The sequence below is a fragment of the Pavona decussata genome, unplaced genomic scaffold, assembly GCF_977016875.1.
Source record: "Pavona decussata unplaced genomic scaffold, jaPavDecu1.1 SCAFFOLD_90, whole genome shotgun sequence".
Classification (NCBI taxonomy): domain Eukaryota; kingdom Metazoa; phylum Cnidaria; class Anthozoa; order Scleractinia; family Agariciidae; genus Pavona; species Pavona decussata.
The window spans coordinates 1,070,734-1,095,000 of record NW_028145507.1 but is presented as its reverse complement, the minus strand read 5'-3'; the positions used below and the strand labels follow the sequence as shown (position 1 = coordinate 1,095,000).

Here is a 24,267-nt window from a genome sequence, read left to right as displayed (position 1 = left end):
AATTATTTCATCTTTTTTTTTATTAATCCATTATAATCCAGTTTTTCAAGTAATTTCAAATCAGATAAATCACTGCGACCTAGCGCAAGTTTTATTTTTTATTTTGGAGGAATGTGAAGGGGAGTGGGAATGAAAGGCTCTTCTACAGCACCGGCCGATTTCTTTGACCCTCGAGCAAAGTTGTTTTACGATGACGTACTTTTTGGTAATTCGGTTCTCATCAATCTGTTGTTCTCTGATTGACTTCTTAACAATGTGCGATGGGCCCTTCATCAGTACAGATATCATCCTGTTATTTGTTTGTACTGTATTTTTATTTGCTGCAGCTTCCCAGTCGTAAATTGTCATCATATCAAACTCAGTGTTAACAAAAGCTTATATCAAGTTCCGGTGATCACGCCCCCACCAATGTCTGACTCAAGAACACCTAAGATTTGAAACATTTCTCAAGATTACTCAAAAACATTTAAACGGCGATCAGTTGTACCAACGAATTAAAGAAAATTAATATTAAAGCTATTGTATAACAGGTTTTGAAATGCCAAAATCGTAAAATTTAAGGGGTCAAAATCCAAGCTTACAAATCAAGTTTGCGCAATATTTAAAGACGATCAAAGGTCATTTCACGCCAGTGTGAAAACAATGGGTCCGTACTCTTCTACGCATGCTCGGATCTCGATTGTACCGACAAATTCGGATAGATCGAAAAATTTCCTTTATTTTGGTATATAATTCGGCTTGTTTTCGACTATTTTGGGTGGGTCAAATCGCCGTTAAAGTTGGAGGACTTCTGCTGTTCCTACTATTTTCGTTCTGCGGATCTGTGAATGCTGTGGGAGATGGATCGGACGATCAAAATAATGGATTTGCGGGCCATCCGCCACCTTTCCATACATGCAGTATCATCAAGTAAGCTGTTCATAAGAACTTAAATAAATCAACTGTCTCGATTTTTTTCGGACACGAAATAATGAATTAAATTTTCATTGCTAATAATCTCGCATATTTCTTATCCCGGTCGTTTTTATCCAACTTTCAGCTATCTTCTCTACACAGTTGCCAAAATTGAATGAAGAGGGGAGTGGCGAGTCTGCCTTCGCTGCAATCGTGGAGAAAATCTTTCAAGAAACCGGCATTCGCAGTGTTGTTGTGAACAACCGAGTCATAAATGCCTTTCAAAAAAAGGTTAGGTCTCTGTGTGCCGAGCTCAAAAGAGTCAAGAAAAAAAGTGTAGGTTTCGGTGTCAAAAGGATCATAAACAAATGGCGTGACCAAACTTTAATATGAGGTGAAGATATTTTACTACGAACTTGACAAATACGTTATTGAAAAGGAAAATTAGGATTTACGAGGGAAGAAACGAACACGAAGTTCCATTCGCTGGAAAAGATTGTTGTCTTCGATCAGATTCACATGCCTGCCACTCGTCGTAGCGTTCACTGTAGCCAACGCAATTTCGCTTCCCGACTTTGTCCACAGGATATAGTATTAGTTTGCGGTCGGTTGTTTTCACTCTTGTCTTTTTTCGGTAAAGCTCTGATGAAAAGACTTATTCCGCGTATCGTTTTGGTGCTATGATCTCCCTCTTAACTCTCCCTGCCGCCATCGCTGCCATGTTATTTGTTTTCATCTAACCTCTTGCGCTTGCGCAATACCGAAAAATTTTGGCCGCGCCAGACTGGACGCAAATTTAAGCAAATGTTCACGTTCGTGGGAGATAAGTTTGATATGCTTTGTCGGGAAAAATGGTCTACTATCGGAGCACGAATTAAGTTCTCATGATGATTTGCCATACCTTGTAATCAAATGATCGAAAATCACATATTTTCTGGTAAAATAGCGACTCTCAAAGCGTGAAGAATGACACTGAGCTTAACCAATCAGGAAGATCCAGTTTCTGAGGATCAAAGCCGTCGTAATACCTGGGCGCTGAAAGCCCCGGGAAAATAAAAATAAGATGGGTTATTTACATGACCCAAAAAACCTCAACTTTGTGAATCAAAACAATGTCGAAAAACAAAAGGACTCGAATGGCAAATGAAAGGACCCAGTAGTTTACGCCATAGATGAGTGAGGTGTACACGCTCTCCCCTTTTTCCCCTAGTCATACTTTTCCCCACAGGTTAACTTTTCCTCCCCCTCCTTCACTATCTGATCACTTGGAATACCGGTGGCTTCTAGGCGGAACCCTTAGCAGATTGTACAAGCCAAAACTTGTCCAGCAAAACGCAGAGAAAATGGTATTTCTAATCCTCTGTGTTCTAGACAGCACTGAATTCTGGTAGCCAAGATATATTACCAGCCACTGTTCGGGAAAATGAGCCCACGCTCTCGGGGGAGGAAATCCGGATCCGAGGGACTTGCGGAAATCGAGCCTAAGATATATTTGGGCAACAAAAATTCTAAAACCGTCTCTGTTCACAAACGACTAACAAGTTCCATCCGGGGAAAATTGCGTTCAGTGCCCCCTACAAAGTTTTGCCCGCGCGCCGGTGTCTACCGACAGCGTTGGTCAATAGGGTTGCTTATGATGATCGACAGAAGTCTTTCCTCTCTTCAATGAATGAAAAAGTGTGTACAGCATTGAAGCCGGCTGGAACATCATGAAAGTTGATATATTTACAGATAGAAAGGAAACTCGTACCGCAATCGAATTTTACATCTCATTACTCGAACGTTTAGCAGGTTAAAGAGGCCTCATCAAAGCAAAACCGGTCGCTGATTTTTTGTTAGCATTACGAGCAAGGACGGTGATAAATGTTTCCTAACAGAAGACAAATTTTGTTGGCTTTGAATACTAAATTTTAAAATCTTATAATTCTGTGAAAACATTTGCCAAGTACCATATCTATATGTATAATCACTGTGTAATCGGCGAAAACAACATTTACAGATACCCTAGCTTAAATATCGGGCCCGGTAAGTTTTCGGGACTTTCGAGAAACGGGCCCCTTGAGGCAAACCGAAACTTCACCTCATGTAATCTTAATTAAGGGGGTGTTTACATGTGAAAACTCGCCCCGGTGCGAGTTTGATACCGGTATGACATTGTGATTTCATACCGTGTTTACATGAAGGGATACTTTTTGTCGACCGACGTGATTTGGGCGCCATATTGAATTGAATATCGACGACTGCTCATGCGCTATCCGTTCCAGACTCCCAGGAGAGTGATTTCATGCTGCAGCGAACGGCCGTACCGCGTTTACATGACATCGGAATGAGTTTTCGTACCGGAATGAAAATCTCGCCCCGGTGCGGTTACCGGGGTGAACTCGCACCGGTATGACTCGCTTCGGTACAAGAATTTGTGCTGATATCATGTAAACGAATACAGAGCCACAAGAGGGAACTGGAGTGAACTCGTACCGGAATGAAAGTCGCGCCGGTATCATGTAAACACCCCCTAAATGTCCAAGGGCAGCGAGCTTACACAACAGTGAGCTTTCGGGGACGGGGAAATATCACGTGGTAAACTTGCATAATTATTTGAGCAGTGTGGAGAGCTGAAGTGCTGAACGCGACTAGTTGGTATGGCCTTGTCGAAACACTCCTCTGACATTGAGGTAAGCTTGAATCAGCCCTTGATAGTTGTTAACGAAATTTTAATTTGTTAATCAGGGAAACACTTCATGCAGTAATCAAGGCAGATTAACGAAATCGGTGGAGCAAACGAGCAGTCAATCGATTTGAGCCACCCTGTGGGCAAATGAGGATTACGACGTTTATAGTTCGAGTTTCCTTATTTTAGCTTTTCTTTTGTAAGCGCCTTTGTAACAGATCTTTTTAATGACTTAAATTGCTTTGCAGTCAAGTCTTTGCCTCTAGATCTTTATAAGCTCGACTCTTGCACCGACAAGAATCGAAAATCAATGTGTTAACATAAGCTTAACTTTTAACTATTTATCATTTATTATTAACCTTGAACTGTACAACAAAACAATAGCAAGCAGCATTACAATGAAGACATCGCTGCTGTTTACGGATTGCAAGTCATGCGTGTCTACCGACGCTGTTTGTACATGTAAATGAAAATACTATTCCGAGCACACGTGAATATAATTAAACTTAAAAGCAATTTATTACCTTCCCAATATGTAATTTGTACTGACAGGGGCCGGGATAAGGTCAAAAAATGGTGTCTTCCCGTAAGCTTAACGATTTTCCTTTTATGACAATTTTTTTTTTGTGAGAGACCAACCAAATTTCGATGTCATTAGTCAGTTTCCATCTAGTCTTTTAATATATCAAGTCAATTTATGGAAAAGCACGAATGGCGGATATCAAGATAATAGTTTCAAACTGTAAATCAATGAAATCGCTGTGCTGTACTTGTTTATTTCTGTGATGAAGACCTGGCATAAGAGTAAAAAATCATTACTAGTCTTCTTTAACTATGGATTTAAATGCTCTCAAGGAGTAATGGCAAAAAGATTAGCAATGGTGAAGGACGTGTATATAGGACTGCCAGAGACAACATTAATTGCCATATGAATGAAAATGACAAAAGCTTGATTTTAAAGTAGTTTCATTTTTTGTTGTTTTAGGTGCATATGAAGTGAAATAAGAAAAATATATGCGTATTTGAAAGGCCTTTCAAAGAGAACAAGAATGGGTCTTTCTTTTTTTGAATATCTTCTCTTGTTCCAGAGATATTCAAGTTTTTGTTCAAAAACTGATGTCACAAATAGTTTCAGTACAAAGATAAATCACAAAATCAAGAATAACTCGGGAAATATTGGTTTGATGCTGCTCAAACTTGGCATCAATAATGTACACCAGGTAAGAAACAAAATGACACCCATTTTGCTTTGGTATTACTTTCGGCCCCAGTCCCTTTCTGCTATGAACCAAATATCTCCATTCTTGACGAGATAAGGAGAGTCAGACAGTCCCACTTGAAATGCACAAAGTGCCCATATTGCCTTACGTCTCCTTACCAGCACATTGGGAGTAAGTGATGGCTGATTAAGACAAGACTTGAGAACATCAATTGAGCATGGAATGTCTGAAATAGACCCAAGAGAGAAAACTGTTGCCATGGCAAAGGCACAGTAGGTAATCTTATCATTTTGTGTTATCTGAGGTGCATTAGTGGTGCCAAGTTTGAGCAGCATCACTCCAATATTTCCCAAGACATTCTTGATTTTGTGATTTATCTTTGTACTGAGACAATTTGTGGAGTCATCATTTTTTGAACAAAAACTTGAATATCTCTGGAAAAGAGATAAGATATTTCAGAAACAAAAATACTATTATTCATCACTTTGAAATGCCTTTTAAATAAGCATAAGTGGGAACTGAACATGTAGGTAGTTTGATAATAATGATGGCAGATGGAGTTGAGCCTTGATTATATAGACTCCAGGTGGTCTTGGAGAAGAAGTAGACCTGGGTAATTGGGAGTCTGGGTAATCAAAAATATGAAATGTTAAGTGGAAGTAATTATGGATTACTTTAAAGTATGTCCAATTGTCTGAAACAGGGGCTTTTATTAGAAGCTGCTACCCAGGTACTTGCACCCATTTAATCTGAACATGATATCTGCCTTTGAAGAGTTTGTAAAGAAAAATTAAAGAGTAGTGTCCGTCCATTCATTAAGAACCTTCCTGTCACAAAATTTAATGAAAACTCTAGCAAAGGAGTACTTGCATAGCCATAACATCTTAAGGCCTGACTGAGAAATTTCATTATTGTTTCAGTTGTATTTGGTGGTGTACTGTATCACATTCACCACAATGGATTCAGTTTTCAGCTGGAGTGTACTGCACAATGACTGAGTTGATTTAACTCTTCAATGAACTCAGTACTACCCTGCGAGCAGAGATCCTTACAATCTTCCTCGAAAAATTGGAAAGATTAAAGGGATCTCTGTTCCTGGGGTAACTCAAGCCAGTACATGCCTAAACATTAAGAAATTCCATGTGCTCCTGGATTGAAGGGTGTTTTGCAGTGGGAGGAGTGAGCATTTGTTGAACGTGTTTGCACTTCATAAAAGTCTATTCCCCCTCCCTCCCTTCCCCTTTCCACTGTTTTTTTTTTTTTTTTATCAATGTGATGGGTGCATGTCTTCCTTAGTGCATGGGGGCTCATGGCTTGGTTGCCAGGATTTGCTGGCCATGGAAGCGGTCTCAATCTAGGAGCTGGCTGCCAATAGTGGAAGCTCCTGGATGTCTCAGGCACCCAACCTCCACTTAGTGATATAGTTGTTGAATATGGATAAGAAAAAGAAGAGGAGCTATTTAAGATAGAACCTTCAGGCACTCCACAAGATATACAATTTTTGACAGACGACATTCCATTTACTTAACAAAAATATTGTCTGTCCGCAAAGTAAGATTTAAACCAAGCTATTGTTTTATGCTGTACTCCGTAATAACTCAGCTTTTTCAATAAGAGATCATGGTGAACTATATCAAATGCCTTCTAAAGGGCCAGGAATAAAACACTGCTAACCATACCTCTATCAATGTTTAATATAGATAGATAGACAGACAGAAGCATTCCTTTTTTTATTGATTGAATACATAGTTACAATCTTACATTGTACTTACAAATACAAAATAAACCTACTAACTTACATGATACATGTATGCAAGTTAATTTACAAGATAAGACTTAAAGCTCACGCTGGATATATACTGGTTACGTACACGGGCGCACATGCATGTGAAGTTTAAAACTAAAATTATTTACAAGTCTTTCCACAGCATTCTTTTCGAACAGAGGATTACGCTCATACAAATTACAAAAACACAAGGGCCCAAGATTTAAGAAATTGTTCTCTTGACTGATTTATTATTTGCAACTGCTAATGTTCGCATAACAGAGGCATTCGCATGACAGAAGCATTCCTAATAACAACAGAGAAAGCTTCTGTGATCTTGCTAAACATTGATTTGATCCAAATAGCTTAACTTTAGTTTTGGTACAATTTACAATTAAGTTGTTTTCAGTCCACTAATAACACTAAGCTCATCCTGAAGCATAGATGAAATGACATGTGACAGCAGCGAGCTATTAAGGCCGACAACAACCGTGAAGGAAGGTGGCTAGCTAGGGTTTGCTAATGAATACAAGAGAACAAGAAAAGGAGCATGTGGAGCTGGGTTATCCAAAGCTTGCATAACAGCTTGTTATTTAAATTTTGCAATTTGTTCAACATTGTGATAGTTTTTCATTAATCTTGAGAGAGAAATAATTGACCTTCACTTGTTTTTTTTCTTATTTTGTAGTAATATTTATATTTATTATTTTAGAACTTGCTTGCTCTGAATCCCAAGATAAAACCGCATGCAAGCTTGGTTTCAACATCAACAACCAAATCAAATAGAAAGCACTGGAAGAGAAATCAGGAAAAGGGATGTTCTGTAAGTAAATTTCTTTTGAACTACATTGTTCTGTTTAATATTAGAAAATATTATTAATTTTCCAGTGTTTACACACTCAGATAAGTTTGATAATGTATGTTACCAACTGATTGTTTTGAAGAAGATTAAGAGACACAAAAGCATTTGGTTTGGGGTCAGTTTTTTGTTTCACCAAAAGAATCAGTCATATTTAAAGTGATTATGTTTTGCCCCAGGTTAATGTCCCTGCATGTAGTTGATTACATCTTGAAAGTTATTCTTGTACATTGTAAATCCCATTAATCTACCTTAAGTGTAAATCTTCTCCATTCCCAACCACTCTTTACTCTCACCTCCCATTTTGTACAGTTTCTTAACCTTAAGTCACTTTTTACACAGCATGAGTTTCATCTTGGTGTCTGTTTATTTGCTTGTTAGTGTTCACATGGTTCCAGGGTGAAATGTGTTTCTTTGGCCCCAGACAACAAAAACATCTCTTGATTTCCAGTTGAGGATTGGAAATACGTTTAGGCTTTATGTGTCATGCTAGATGGGAATCATCTGTCATGCTGATTGCTGAGTGGTGTCTCCTCTTTACGCTAAACATCACATCATTATTTGTCTGTTGCAATCTCTAGCTATAAGTTAATGGTCATAGGTAATCTCGTACCCCGATCTCAGTCGTCGGTTCGGGAATGTCGAAATGTGAGATCTGGTAAAGTTCGAATATAACGCCATTTCTGGTTGGTTACCAGAATTAAGAATGCCTCATTCTAATCTGCTCTGTGATTGGCTCTTTCCTTCTGTGTTTGGTTTTCGCTCAGTTCGGGGAAGAAACAAACACGGAAAAGTTTTCGCTCCGATTAAGATTGTCATGCGACGTTTTAGTACATACATGCCCTTTGTGTGGGGAGAGAACAGTGAGAAATTGTTTTTTCGGAAGACAACAGCGACTTTAGCCGAAAAGAGTTTGCAGTAACGTTCAAACGGCCTTGCCAAATTACACAAGTTTCCAACACGATGGATATAAGCTTGCTTACTTTTGGGGATAAAATGGAGGTAAGTCATATATTTTTTTTTTTGGTATTTCTTAACAAAAAATGATTTTTTTTAAAATGATTATTTATTTAGTAAACGCAAATTAATTTCCCCAAAATACTTTACCTTGAGTTCCTGAACACGCGCGCCGCATTTGCTAGCATATTTTCAGTTTTTGTCTTCTGCTAAAAGACTATTTTCCTTCTATAAATTGAACTGGACTTTGAGTAAGAGACTTCATAATATAATATTAGTCCTTTCAGACCAGTGTGCTTATTCCCTCAAGATCCATACAACATCTCTCATAGGACTTTGGAGAAATTGATAGAGTGTCCACACAATATTATTATTCATCTGCTGGTGAGATCAATATCCCTCCCACCCCTCAGCTAAGAGAAATGAAAAATGTCCGACTTATGACCGCCAAAATAATAGTAATGAAACCCGTACTACAACAGAGAACACCTTGTCTGAACCGATTAGGGCTCTTTATGTAAGTGTAGTTAGTTTAATTTTATCCCCTCTCTCCCACCTACTGAGTTAAAAAAAATTTGGATCCAAAATATAAAACTAGCCTTCCTCTAAAATAAAAATGGGGACATTGGTTTACATGTCTGCACCACCTAATGTTTTGCAGGTCTATGCTTGTGATAGGCTTTAGAAAAGAAGTAGTTTTAAAAGGAGGACATGCCTCTTTGGATTTGACATCACTTATAGTTTTTAGAATCTTTTTGCCATTGTTCTTTTCTTCAAGAAAGGGGAATTTCTCCATTATTTTATCATTAGTATGGAGTCCTTGAAGTACTAAACACACTTCATTTACTACTTCCATTGTTAATCCTTAGCACATTCTCTGATACAAATAGTTATCACTGGCCTCAGTTTCTCCTTTATTTCTTGTTAACTCTGTCTTAATTTCTTCCACCTGATTTCTAGGGAGAAGCAAGTTCCTAAAGTTCCTATCAGTGACGTGAATATCTTCAAGGGCTAAAACAGCTGGACACAGCTCAACACATAATTAAGAGCAATGACAGTCATTTCAGACAACAGATATCACAACAGCTGCATTTCTCACACAAAAGCCAAAACCAAAGTGGTTATAAGCAAAAATTTTCCCCTGCACAGATTTCTGGGGTATTTACACTAATCTGTCATGATGGGTTGCATTTCTTCAATATTTGCACCAATATGATTAATGTTAAAGTAAAGTTTTGATGTAGCAGGCTTCCCATCTCTTCCACTTTCTTGGAAAAAACTTTCCATCGTTTGCGGAAGACCAAAATGAATAAATTATTATCCTTCCAACACAATGAGAATCAAACCCCATTCCCAAAGATTGTGGCACATAATATTCATTGTCAGTCTGTAGAGAATGAGACTGAGCCAAAAGTGCATTTTGAGGAATTTGGGGAGTAAGGTAGAACTGGTGATCCCCAAGCTTTCCACCCAAAAAGGCACCCCCAACTCCACACAGTACTAATGATGAGTAAATAATAGGTTGACAGGCTTAATTTTTGACATTGGTGGTGAAAAGTTCATCTGCTATGGGTGAAAATATGTAATCAAACTGGTCAACATTACTTTGTGTTAAGATAGGAGGGCGTTTGTAGTACTCCATAAATCTTTCATATTCAAACTTTGTATGATTTTAGTTTGGTTGTTTTTCTGTTGCTGTTGTTGTCATGACAACAATCTTCGCTGTAGGGAATACTGAGGAAAGTGTTCCTCGTTTGCTGTACTCTGAAGTTGTGCCCCCTGAACAAAGATGCAATTAATTAAGAAAAAACTGTAGTCATTCACTGGGATGTTGTTATTCTTTCCATTAGAATAAGACAATATAATTACCAGAAAATGGATAATGAGAAGGCTGAATAAAAAGGGATTCTCAAGTAACTAGGCCCTTTTTGACGCATGGGGTGGTGGAAGGACGAAGCATAAAAGAAGCTGCGATAATCACCAACAATATGGCTCTGTATTTATTAGCTTTTAACCTTTAAGCCTCAGTGTCAACATACAGTTTCTCCTTACTGGTCTCTACATTTCCATTTTTCATAGTAGCATTATAGGGAGGTTGTTGAAATATCAAGAAATTTCACCACTGGTGATCTCATGACCTCTCCTTGATTGTGTATTGATAAATATTAGGAGAAATTTTGATACTGATCACTACTGGGGCTTAAAGGTTCAAGGTTCACTGTTCTGATATTTTTTGTGTACTTGTGTGAAAAGTCCTTGAACATAATTTTGTGTTGCTGGTCTTAATATTAAGAAAAGTTAGGACCTGACATGGGTGCAAATATCAATACAAGAAATTTTTTTTTGCTCAAGGAATTGGCATCAACAAGGAATTTTCATCCAAGACAGACACTGTTTTCAAAGTTTCTTTTCCCCACCACTTCTCTGCAGTGGGTTTGTGTCTGACAGTTTGATTAAATGTTGTTTCCTGGCTGTGGAAGGCCATGGTTAAGGAATACTTAGGAATTCATGGTTACTGAAGATCAGCTTACTGTGAAAGCTGTTGTTTTGCTGCAGAAATGGGTGACAGTTCATTAGAACACACAGACATGCACAGGAAAACAAATAGTGGAAATATTTTTTTTTATTTGTTTTCTATTTATCTGCCATTTGCTACTTTTATGAGCCCAAAAGACCTTCACACCTTCCTATTATTATTGTTATTATTTTTTTTTTTGCTGAAATCAAGGATCCCATCAGAGGTGAGTGTCCAAGCACCAAGATAGCTGCTTTGGACATAAAGAACCTTGTATTATTCTTAGTGTATCATCCTCTATGCATGGACAAATAATGCAATGCTCAGTACAACAATGATTATTTAAGCAGCTCATTGTGCCTTGCAAATCAAATGCAGATAATGACCTTTGTTCTTCATATCAAGAGTCAACTATTATTAGACTTGTGTATTATGTGGTTCTAATTTTCGAGTCTGTGGACTCCTATGTGTAAAATATTATTATAACCTTTATTAATTTGTCATCAAAGAAGCAGTCGAGGGGGCAGGTCCCCTAAACTTAACATAAATTTCAGGTGAAAACTTTTCAAGTGTTATGTGATAAAGGTGAATCAAGAACCACTGAAATGGAAAGCTCATCACTACCAAATAAAACTCTAATGGGAAACTCATAGGGACTTGCTCTGTTTGCTCACATGTTGCAAGTAACCAAACATTCTTCAGATCCCAAATCCAGATGTGGTACCTCCATTTCCCAAAAGAAATTCAAACTTCCATTTTTGAGAAAAAAAAACCCCTTTAAAACAGCAAGGGTGTACTCGGTATTTTAATGTTGGACATAATTGGGTGCCTACCATTTACACGGACCGGTCTTTCTGGTTTGCTGGTATATAACCAAGACAGTAGCATGGTGTCAGGGCTAGGATGGTTCATGGTTCATTTATTTCACACTATTTACACAACATTAACATAGAAAGAAAAGTATTACAACAAATGATTACAAGATAAAAATAAATACAGTACAAATTATAAAATGTGTGTGGTGGTCAAAGTAGCAAAGGCTTTCTAGCTGACCACCACCTACTTTTAAGTAAACAAAGAAATGACACTGAGCTTTATTGAGATATTAGAAAATGTAGGAAATGTTTGTAGAGCCTAGGATGTACAAGAGAGAATTACATTTGTGTAAATTAAGGTATGTTCGAGATATACTGAACCGAGCAAGAAATCTAAACAGGACAAGCTTAATAAAAGAAGAACAAAACAATAAATAAATACAAACAAAAAAAAAAAGCAAAAAAACAACATACAATGCGAAATTTAACACCAGGATGCCAATCAGTAACTCTATTGTGCCTCATCTACAACAACGACCACAAAATTTTTCTGAAAAAACTTCGACAACAAAAACTCTCTGCACTGTCTGTTGCTACCTTTACCTTGGGGTGCACAAAAATTATGTGACATTTCCCTGCCTGTAAATTACAGTATCTTCAATACAGTTACCATCTAAGGCGAAAACTGGTACAGCTTACTCCGGTTGACTTAAGTCTTTTTAATTGATCGTCGATAAGCACTTTGATCTTGAGTGGAGAAAGCACAATTACGATGGATTTGTTCTTGGAACAGTTTTCATTACAAAGATGGTCTAGATGGTCACAAAGGGTAGGAACTAATCTTAGTAAAAAAGTGATTTACCGCGCTTGTTGATTGCAATCTCTCCTGTTGCCTTTTTCGTTTTGGTTTAAGTTTCAAGTTTTGTTGTCCTCTCGACCGAAGAACGTTCCGAAGAGCACCCTCGAAAGCGAAAACCTCACCAGGAATGATCACAGTTACGAGCCGGCGGCCATTCAGCACGGTGGACAAAGGATGATGGGCAGGCCCGTATTCCGGGCCTCAAATCGAACTTTACCAGATCTCCCCCCCGCCTGACCGTGGGAGATCTGGGTACGAGATTAGGTCATAGGAACTGCAACTTTAGTAGACATTTAATAAGTGTTGCTAAAATTGTATTGTTGGATCAGCAACATAATTATATTATACAGAGCTAGCCTACAGTAATACTAAGTAATACGGGCAACAGTTTCTTTCAACTTGTCCGCAACAATGTTGCATTGCAAGTTGTGATTGTTTGTTGCTGGTATTACCACCTCTGCACGCAACAAAATTAATGTCCACGTTGCAAAAAGTACATGTAGAAGCATTGTCTGCTTTCAGCAACGTAAAAAATTTGTTGCACGCGGAGGTGGTAGTAAGGGCAACAGACAATCGCAACTTGCAATGCAACATTGTTGGGTGACAAGTTGAAAGAAAATGTTGCCTTTTTACTTAGCCTTAAAGGTGAAACTGCTCAACTTCATTATCCTACATGTAAATGGAAACTGGCAACCAACAAAATTTATGGTGTGATAAACTTCATTTTTTGTGTGTGGTCACTTTTGCAATGTACCGTTTCACCATAAATGTGATGGTAAATCTCTCTATTCATTGAACAATATGTGACCTGGAAAGCGAAAATGGACACTGACGCTTTACCGTTTAACAAAAAAATCCATTTATATCCGTTTAACGTCCGTTTAAACGGATCCCACAAGCATTTAAACGCTTTTCACATCCGTTTACTAAAATCTTGCATGCGTTTAATGATTTTGGTAAAACATTTTAATGCTTGCCTTAACCGTTTAAAAAAAAAGAGCATCTGTTTAACGTTTTGGACAAAACGTTTCTTGTCCGTTTCAAAGAATCTAGTATTCGTTCAACGTTTCAAGCAAAACATTTGTTAAATGGTTAGTTTTTACGTTTAAAGTAAATTACATGCTCGCAACTCTCAACCAACCGTTCAAATAACCAAGCTCGTTGTCACAGCAAACAAGTGGCCATATCATAGCTGCAAACAAAACGTGTTAATTACCAATTTATGCCGACAATTGTAGCATCTGCAGTTTTGGCTCAAGGCACGAAAAGAAGCACCCTGCTAGCAGAGCCTTTCTTTTGCTTGCTCAATTTTGGCGTTCCTCAGTAAAGAAAAAGACAAAAGGAGGCTCTGCTCGCAGGGTGGAAAAGAAGTTTCAAGATTCTCTTATAGGGATTTTCCGGAAACGATAAAGATTTCCACGATATACCGAGAACTTCTTGGTTTTATAAATTATTGTGAGCATCAGTCACTTTTGTCAATGGTAGACAATATCTTAAATTTTATTTACAAGGCGTCTGCGGCATGACGCGGCAAGTTTGCAGAAAGTCATATGTGCGGTTCAACAAGGCTAATAAAGATGGTTTAACCAGCAAAAAGGTATTCTCTTGAAGCCCGGGTGTTGAAGGCACAATTTGTGGAAACGATTTCCACGATGTGCCAGTTGCAGTTACTGCGAGTAAATTTGTCAGCTTTTTGGTATAAAACTTTCACAGGCTGGCATGTGCTTTATTTACATGCCGGTCACGACACGTTTGTAAAGCGTCATCTCCCCCGTTCTACGATGCGCATTAAGATGACTGAACAAGCCAAATTCCCTTCTTTTGAGCGCGTATCGGCGGGCAAGTAGCCTGCGTAGCAAGCGTTTCCAGCGAGCGAGCAAAAATCTACTTTCCGGTTTCTGGCTGCGCGAGAAATAGGTTTTCGCTCCCTAGAAACACTTGCTACGGAGGCTAGCGGGCAAGATTTTTATCAACAGGGCCTGTTTAAATGTTGGACAAAAGTCAAACACAAGATGGTTGATGCAACTGGTACTAAGAAAAAGTCAAATGAAAGTCGGACAAAAGCTTTATTCAATTCAAACTTGACTCGGGTTAGATTCGACAAGCTTTCAGCTTTATTCAGCGCTTTCCACTAAGTCGTAATCCTGTTCAAAGTTGAAACGATGACGCTTCTTTCATTTGTCGCAGGTGAGTCTGGTTAAAATGCTGGGTGAGTCCAGTTACAATGCTGGGCGTAATGTGGAAATTTTCTCACCCTTCAAAATCAGAGTGTTTTTCACGCCATTTAGAAATTGTTGATGTTGGTGACTAAAACACAGATGTGACCTCTCGTCCGTGAAGTCGCATGTTTTCAATATTATGCAAATTCAAGGCGTCACGTCATGTGTGATTGTTTATAACTATTTATAATAATTTTGCTTTTTATCTACTCCGCTGCTAGCTTGTCCAGCATGAAATGACAGAATTAAATGAGATACTTTAGATTTCCATTTAAAAGATTCCAGTATTTATGTATTATAGTGAAATGTATTTTCAGTATTTGACAACAGTCAATCAAAATTATTTGTTTACATTTGTTTCCTTGTGAACTTTTGAAACCGTTTACTGATTATTATTGAAACGTTCAACGTTGAGAGCTCTCCTTTAATGATTATTTAACGACTTTCTTCAACCGTTTAACGTTCTCAGCTTTCCGTTTAAAAAATTCTGGAACTGTTTAACGTTTACGTCATTCCAATTTTGGACTTTGCCCAATGGTGTAATGCTTTTATTTATCCGTTTAAATGGAACTGGAATCCTTTAAATACTTGCAGTAACCGTTAACTATCCATTTAACATCGTTTTTAATCTGTTTTTTGCCCGTTAAACGGAAAACCATTAGTGTCCGTTTTCGCTTTCCAGGTCACATATATTTTACTGATTTCCATGGCCCTTAAGGATGGTGCCTACTTTTGTTGCTGCGCATATGTTCTGCGAATCTCGAGATACTCTGGTTTCCTATGGGTGGCACCTACTTATACAGGGATATTTTTGTGCAGTTTAAAACTATGTGGAGAAAGCAGAATTTAGTAAGCGCTCTTGGTATCCAAAAAGAAAATTGCAGGTAACCATGCATTTTTCAGAGATAATAAAGCTTCAATTTGGGAAAAAATGCCATACATTGCTTTGTGTTTTAGTGCTTTCAGTTAGAATTATTGTTGCTTAATTAATTATCTCTAAAAAATGCTTGGTTACCCCCAATTTTCTTTTTCAATTCCAATAGTCCTTGTAGGGTTCGTACGGGTCATGGAAAACCTGGAAAGTCTTAAGTTTATAATTTCATTTTCCAGGCCTGGAAAGTCATGGAATTTAGGTGTGGGTCATGGAAAGTAAAAATGTAATGTAAAATGTGCAAAGATTGGGTTTTTTTGTGAAGAAAATAGTGAAAACATACCCAAAATGAAAGATGATTTCCAAGAAAATGGTCAAATTTAGGTCATGGAAAACTTGGAGAAGTCATGGAAAAGGTCATGGAAAGTCATGGAATTTCAAAAGCTCAAAAGAGTACGAACCCTGCCTTGCTAAGATCTGCTTTTCCTGCACAGTCATAAACTGTTCAAAAATACCCCTGTATTAGTAGGCAATGTCCTTAATGTCAGCCATTGTATTTGTGTGATAGAGGTCTGTCACTTCAGTCTGAATTTTCTTTTTTTTTTTTTTTCATGTTTGTGCGGCAGAGTTGTGAAAGTCTTGCTAACAATTTTGATGATGTGAAGCATACTACACTGAGTGAAAGAGCAGCTCTCAGGGAGGCAGCAAGGTGCTTTTTTAATAATCTTATTTGTACCTTTTAACTGTAAATAGTCTTTTCTATGGGGTCTACCAACATTAACATTCAGCATTTTACCAAGTCAGTCTTTCACAGGCTGTGTATGTTTGCAATAATAAATAAAGCTAAGATAAAACTGGGATGTTATGGACTAAAGGTTTAATCAAATTTGAGTTCATATGCACTTATCTTACAATGTACATCACCATCTTGTTACACTATTTTGGGTCTTACAGTTATGTTATAACAATAATGAAGCCCATCACTTGCCTCCATTATCAGTTTTTAGTCATTCCTCTCTTTTCTTGAGCTCTAAATCCACTCCAGTACTGTAACACATTGTTTTTCCTGTCTTTTTATGGTGCAAATTTTCTGATTTTCTTGTTGCTTCACTAATTTTGATTAGAATCTGACCTACTTCCTTTCAACTGCTCCCTGATCCTTATTCAATTGACATGTTTACTAAACCTAGAGCTCTTGGAATGAAGTACATTATACAGAGCCAGACTGAATCAAAGTACAAAATTATATGTGCATAGACCAACAGAATAGGTTGAAATCCTTTTGTTAATTCATTGTTCAGTATTATTTGAAAATTTAAGATACTTTACTTTACATTCCCAAGTCACCTTTGAATTGATGGAGTGTTTTTTTGTCCAGGTGGTTACAAATTAATGTGTCGTGAACATTTTAATTATTGTTCCTGGTTATTGAATCCAAACAGCTGGCAATTCCTTAAAAATGAATTTTGAACTGGGATGTAATTACTCACTCAATGTTTAGTGCAACTGGTTTTCCCCTGGTGGTATGATATGATGGGATTTGTCTCAGTCTTTGTCTTAGGGTCTTTTAGGAATTTGCCTTAGTTTGTACTATCAGAGTTACCACCACAAGGTGTGAAATATAAATATTTTATAAAACAAGTCTAGACCTATCTCGATCCTAGGTTCTCTCTCCCTTTGCCTATTTGGTGATGATTGATGTCATTCACCCCTGTAAAATGTGCAAGGATACCAGAGATGTGTCCCAAGATCTGTTCATTCAATCAACGATGGTCCCATACAGTCTCAGTTCAACTTGTATTAGGAATGTGTTCTTTCTATGTCAAAGGCAATTAATGGTAAATACTTTAATTACAGGTGCCTCAAATGTGCTGACGCACCCTGCCAGAAAAGTTGTCCCACACAGTTAGACATCAAGTCCTTTATCACCAGTATTGCTAATAAGGTATTTACCACCTTAATACTTGAAGAGATGGACATGTAAAACTTCTGATTATCAGAAAACAAAACCCAGGTCAATGTACATTGGAAATAACTGAGTATATTTTTGCAAAAAGATGCTCTTCTGTTTTAAGTTTTCTGGCCATCATGCATGCAATGTGCTGCTACACTAGTAATATCCTTTCTTGTTTTTTTTTTTTCTGTATGATTTGTGTGGGTCACCTCCCCAGATCCCCTGTTTTTGCTTGGTTAAAACATCATCCTAGACACTACTTCCAGTAGAACGTCAAGTAACACAACAGAATGTTAGCAAAACAAAGTCACGTCACCTTTTCGTGGCTATAAGCCCCAAAGTATGTAGTTGACATTTATTGCACTTAGACAAGCCAATACAACCATTGTGGCAGTCATTGGCGTCTTTGACGCGCCTCTACTGAATATCTGGTAAAACAACCCACATCATGGAGTTCTATTCAATGTCTTGCTGAATTTCAAATATGAGCCCCACCAAAACTTCCTGCATTCAACGCATACATGACTGAGTAAAGGAAATATTCTACTAAATGCCAGGTAAAATAGCCCATGCAGTAAAGTGTGCATTTAATTTTCTGCCATATTCCGAATATGAGCCCCTCCAAAAATTATTGTTTATCCCCTATCCCATCAGGCATGTGAAGGGGGGTAGATGGGTGCTTTCAAATCTGATATGGATTTCTTGTTTAAATTCATGTTGGGTTACTGGTTTGAAGCGCAGCAAAATTTACCATGATTTTAATTAAAGTAAATTACAATGCAATCATTGAAGAGTTTTAATTTGTGACAATTTTGTGATTTATTAATTAAATAAACAGAACTATTATGGGGCTGCCAAAGCAATCTTCAGTGATAATCCTGTTGGTTTGACATGTGGTATGGTGTGTCCCACAAGTGACCTTTGTGTTGGTGGCTGCAATCTGTATGCCTCAGAAGAGGGACCTATTAACATTGGTGGTTTACAGCAGTTTGCTACGGAGGTAATGTTCACTGGAGTAGTACATTACGAAATCGCGCTCATTGAAACACTTCACTCATAATGTGGAAATGAGGTTCATTTTGGAGGTCTCAGCAATCTTTTGTGTATGGGCAATGGATAACAAAAGAACGGAAGGTGACAGAAGTTATCAACAACAGTAGCATGACCTAAACTAAAAGGAATTAAACATCACCCTACACTATGAAGGAAGGGGTTTTTAGCGTATTCAATGAAAAACAAAAGTTCTCAATAAGAATGGGCATGGTAATAAAATTTTGGCTAACAAAAGGGAGGAAAATGTTAATCACAGTTTTCAGTGCTTTGAAAGTAATTTGCTTGCTAAGACTTAAGTGTAAAGAAACTCACAGCGGAAACTCAAGGGAAGGAAATTTTGCAATCAACGACACATGTTTTTTAGCAAGATAGTTCAATTCCAAGTGAAAATGTTGAATGAAATGATTCTAAATCAGCCTCATTCGATGTTAGAATTGTGATACATTGCTTTCAGATGGCACTGCTTAATGTTTCTTTAAATAAACTGCTTTTTGCGCAAACAAAGAAACAAACACACTTGAGAATTACATGCTGGGAGACAAAAGAGACTGCCAGCAGTGGTACTCTTTGTGCACCCACAAAGCCTCATGTTACCCCCCTTTTTGGGTGACATGTTTCAATGGGTGCAATTTTGTAGTGAATAATTATGAGATTTTGGGAAGTAGCTGGTTATTCTTAGATTAAAGGTTTTTCTTTTTTTCTAATTAAAAGAAACTGTGGGGGAGTGGAAACGAATATTAGCTTTTATCAAAAGTTGATAAAGTTGTAAACTAAGGGTTGTAATTTTTTCAGCCATCATAGAGAGAATCAAGTGCTCAATTGTTTTGCACATTGGCCCTTTGTCAGAGAAAAACAAGGAATCATGGGTTGTATGGGCTTTATATAGTGAGCAGTGGAGCTACCCTATTGGCAGGAGCATGGTAGTATGGAAAACAAGTTAGGATAAATTTAACAAATGGATTCGACTCGGGAAAAAAATCCGAGTACGCCTTCGTCACTTACTGAATAATAATATCATTCTCTCTCATTCCTAGGGCCGAGTTGTTGGCCGAGTTTTTACCATTAGATTAAAATGAGCCTTTAAGATAATAATTTATAAGGGAGTTGAAAACCTCGGTTAACTTTTATTGTGGGTTAGCGTTAATCGGCTTTCGAACAACCGGGCTCAGGATTAAAATATTCCATCACATTTATTTCGTTACGCATATGCCACACATGGCATTCCAATCCTTGCAGTATGCAGAATGTTTGTCCCATGAACCTAGTTTAATGGCCTTAGCTCCCACGAGTCTCCTGTAGCTCAGTGGTAGAGCATCCAAACTAGTAATCAGAAGGTCTTGGATTCGACTTCTGATAGGAGCACTCAGATTTTTTTTCCGAGTTAATGCCTGTGTCACTTACTGAATAATACATCTTTCTCAAAGAAAACTTTGTTTAATATGGATGACACTTAACAGTCCGTTACGACTAACAAACCTGTGGTGCTCAGATCCCAGATTGAATTAGAATTTGGAAATGTTGGTTTTTGAGGAGAGGGGAAAACTGGAGTACCCAGAGAAAAACCTCTCAGAGCAACGATGAGAACCAGCAACAAACTCAACCCACATATGACACCGAGACGGGAATCAAACCCGGGCCACATTGGTGGGAGGCAAGTGCTCTCACCACTGCGCCATCCCTGCCCCGCCAAGTCACCTCAAGTCATTGGCACCAGTTTAGTGTTGATTTTTTAAGGCGTTGCTTACTGAATGTTAAACTTTAATTTTTTTAAATCATTGCTTTGCATGCTAGATTTTTAAGAGCATGAGGATTGGACAAATACATGATCCCTCGTTACCACCTGCTGATCAACTTCCTGAGAGCTATCACACCAAGGTACAAACACGTTATTTAAAATACTGTCAGAGATAATTTGCTTATTTTTATATCTCATGAAATTAAATATATATTCTTGTGGCAATAGCAAGGTGCGGTTGTTTCTGTTGGTAAGGAGACATTTCATTATTTTAACTATGTATAATTGTAGGTGAAAGTACTGTCTGTGGAAACATCTAGTCTGGCAAAGAATCACACTCAATGGCAAGCATGAAAGATGGCCAACTGCAACATGTTCAAAATAAAAACAAACGTTATGGAGAACTAATTCAAGGCAAGGGGTTGGATGAAAGATCTCTTTGTGGATTGTTATTTCTGAGACATGTTTTAGCATTTTTGACAGATTTTGTGAAAATCTGTGCTACTACCCGGCACTTACTTGACAGTTGCTTATAAACTATTACCAATTTCTTTATTGTCTTTTATACATTGTTATTCCTGGTTAAAATTAAGGTAGTGTTCTAAAATCATTATTTTTTTTTTGTTGTTCTTTCAGGTGGCACTCATTGGGTGTGGTCCAGCCTCTATCAGTTGTGCCACATTTTTGGCTCGTCTAGGTTACACCAACTTGACAATATTTGAAAAGGAAAATTACATTGGTGGCTTAAGGTGAGTCTTGAATGTACAGTGTATCTGGTTGACCAGTAAATACAGGGGATTCTGAACTACTGGTACCTTTAGTTCGCTACTCATAAAAAATTAGCAGGTTGCAACATGTTAAGAAATACATCTTACAGTTGATTTAGACGGTACAACTTTTGCTTACAACTGTTGCATGCAACTGCTAGAGTGGGCACTGCTCGCGTCATGCCAAAAATGGCACACAACTCTTGTCATCCAAGATTGCCTATATACCTACGATTGTCATAGAATTTTAAAACATGTTTTAAAATCCTACGACATTTTTTGTGACATACACGACAGTCGTTAGCGAGTTGTAAGTTTGATTTACACGAAACAATTTGTGTTGTAGGCCTGTCGTAAGCTTGTTGCATGCGACAAAGTCGTACTGTGTTAATCGCCCTTAACTGATTCACTCAAGTTATAGGGACATCTTGAATTCTACAGTGACCGTGAGGGTTCCTGTTATATCTTACAGTAAATAAATGCCAAAAACTGTACAGTTGGCAGAACTAAGGTGCAATTTAATTCTTTCTAGAAATGAAGGACCAAGCTTGTAATGAAAAATCTTAGCAGTGTCACCAGCTGTTACCTCTTTTAAGGAATGTGTGCTCTTTTTTGTTCACAGTTCTTCTGAGATCCCACAATATAGACTTCCTTATGATGCAGTCAACTTTGAAGTGGCGTTAATGAAGGACCTTGGAGTCAAGGTACTCATCGCAATTTTGTTAAATTTAATGAGCACAAAGCTTGCACAGCAAAAGACATTGTTTCGTTCTCCACAAGACGTGTTTGTGTACAGCAAGACATTAGTCTCCTGCCAGATACTTCTTTTTGTTCACATACAGTAGTCTGTGCAGTTGTTTTGGCAACATCTCAGGATGATACAGTTCAATTTGAATGACAATAGAGAGATTTAGCATTGCGTTTACGTGAAACGGCAAACGTCACCTTGCCGTTTCACGTTTCACGTAAAATAGCGTGAGCCTTTTGACTTTAGCTTTGCGTGTGTTTAGCCTTTGCGAGTTTCGATGAAGCTGTTTTCCGACTCACTGTGGTGAGTTCATGAAGAAAAGTAAGGTAAGGAGTGAGTTATGAAGGATTTTTAAACATAAAACTTAATTTGCCCTAGTATGACTTGTTGGAAAAATTAAATTGGGGTACTTGTTTTCAACAATTAACTACTTACATGTGTGAGAAAAAAGGAAGAAATACTTACGTAGTTCTCATGTAGACGGCAAACGCGAAATATCCTTTTTTCACATAGAAACGGCAACCGGCAAACGCGAAAAATGGCGGGAAAATTGTGGCGATTGATAATTGAAGGGCTTGTGGCATAACCAACGTACATGTATAGACTGAAGTTCTTTTCAGATTCCCTTTTGTTGTTTTAGCTCAGATTGGCCACATTTTTGGCATGTGGGTTTCAATTCCTTCAGGAAACATTGCCTGGATATTTTATCTGCTACTTTAATTTGTGGTTTGTTTTGTGATAAAAATGGAAGTCTTGCACACAATCGTGGGTTTATACTGCAAACAAAACGAAAAAAAGTGAAAAAATCTTTGGCAATGTTTTCTAAGAAATTAAGGGCCACATGGAAAAATTCCAGCAAACCTGAGCCAAAACAACAAAAAGCAATATTGATCTGCAAAGCACAATAGGTTGGTTATGTCCTCAGCTCTTCAATATTATCCATTACTTTAACTTCAGTTTTAAGAAAGAGTGGAGAATTAAAAAAAAACAATCAAGTACAGTTCATTTGATCAAACAATGAGACTGTTCTTTCCAACTGTTATTTAAATATATTACCGGTAAAATTAATATTGTTGATTTTAGGTTCAGCTTGGTAAAGGTTTGGGCAAGGATGGCCTGTCAATCAAATCTCTGAAAGAAAAAGGATATGAAGGCATTTTTGTTGGCATTGGTAAGTGAACGTTAATTCTTTAAACTGTTGGCAATCAGTTACAGTTGAATCCTTTAGGTTTTTATGAGCCAAATTATGTAGTCATTTATGAACGGTCCTTTGCATCACAAAATAGCCAGCTCCTAGTTGGCTTGATAGCTTAGCTGGCAGAGCGCAGCACCGGTTAATCGCAGAGGTGATGGATTTGAGTCCCGTTCAAGCTTGATTTTTTTTCTCAGGCTTTCTGTTTGTAGCTGCTTGAGTTGTGTAGTCACTACAACATACCAAAGCTGCAATGATCTCTCACTTAGTAGTTCTTTCATACGCAGTTCAAATATATGTATTTCATATATTCTGATGATGACCTCCATTATCTAATTGAGTTTTACTTAATAGTCAGAATTTGTTGCATTGCTTGGATTTTGGTGTGATCTGATGGGATGTTGGGATCTGTTGGGATGTTTATTACTCAGAATACATTACTACTCTGTGCCTACTGTATGTACATTTCGTACTTAACTCTTTCCCTATGTACATTACATATTACTACTAGTTGATAATCAGATGCACATGTAAAATTGTCACTTGTTTCTAAGAACCTCATCACTGGCAACCATTTTGTCTTTGACAAACCTTGTGTCAGACCTGTTACATTTGGCTCTTGTTTTGGCAGTTTTCCCCTGTTTTATTGTTACGATCTTCCGGGACTCAGAATGTTTATTTCATGATAGGGTGCTGTCATTGATATACATGTATTACATAACACCTTAGCCTGACACAGCAGAATACCTTTGATGGGACCTTGATATTATGGGTGATCTTGACTATTGTAGGTCCATTTTCGTCACAAAGCAACAAGTTAGTAATGAGTGTGTTTTTTTTTTTGCAACATGGGACAATGGTTAATGATAGCCCTGTCATGTACATGGTTTAAAAATATGAAATTTCTGATCAAAGAAAAAGGCTCTTGACAATTTACCTTCGTTCCTTGTCACTTCTGCTAATTTACTTATTATTCTATGTACACACTGTGAGGTTTACATTGAGTTCTTTTTGGTGAATTACAGGCCTGCCTCAGCCCAAGCTGTCTCCTATATTTGATGGGTTGCGTGTTGAGAACGGTTTTTATACTTCAAAAGACTTCCTGCCAGTAGTTTCTATGGGCAGCAAGGCAGGTTAGTAATAATTATTGTTAAGTGCTTTGTTACAAGTTGGTCT

At 37.7% G+C, this 24,267-nt stretch overlaps 1 protein-coding gene and 1 long non-coding RNA gene across 2 annotated transcripts in view; both read left to right on the top strand.

Annotated features, from left to right (window-relative positions):
- The first annotated feature begins 352 nt into the window (after nucleotides 1–352).
- Nucleotides 353–1,627, top strand: LOC146474356 (uncharacterized). The gene is made up of 2 exons (XR_014866185.1): nucleotides 353–909; nucleotides 1,040–1,627. It is a non-coding gene; the product is annotated as an uncharacterized LOC146474356 (long non-coding RNA).
- A 1,801-nt stretch (nucleotides 1,628–3,428) lies between these two features.
- Nucleotides 3,429–24,267, top strand: part of LOC146474354 (dihydropyrimidine dehydrogenase [NADP(+)]-like) — a 43,181-nt gene continuing 22,342 nt past the window's right edge. The window contains exons 1-10 of the mRNA XM_085117199.1: nucleotides 3,429–3,566; nucleotides 7,260–7,370; nucleotides 16,269–16,351; nucleotides 17,500–17,587; nucleotides 18,435–18,596; nucleotides 20,441–20,524; nucleotides 21,021–21,133; nucleotides 21,774–21,855; nucleotides 22,983–23,070; nucleotides 24,117–24,224. Coding sequence (XP_084973325.1) covers nucleotides 3,534–3,566; nucleotides 7,260–7,370; nucleotides 16,269–16,351; nucleotides 17,500–17,587; nucleotides 18,435–18,596; nucleotides 20,441–20,524; nucleotides 21,021–21,133; nucleotides 21,774–21,855; nucleotides 22,983–23,070; nucleotides 24,117–24,224 — 952 coding nt within the window. The 5' untranslated portion in view covers nucleotides 3,429–3,533. The remainder of the gene's footprint in view (nucleotides 3,567–7,259; nucleotides 7,371–16,268; nucleotides 16,352–17,499; nucleotides 17,588–18,434; nucleotides 18,597–20,440; nucleotides 20,525–21,020; nucleotides 21,134–21,773; nucleotides 21,856–22,982; nucleotides 23,071–24,116; nucleotides 24,225–24,267) is intronic.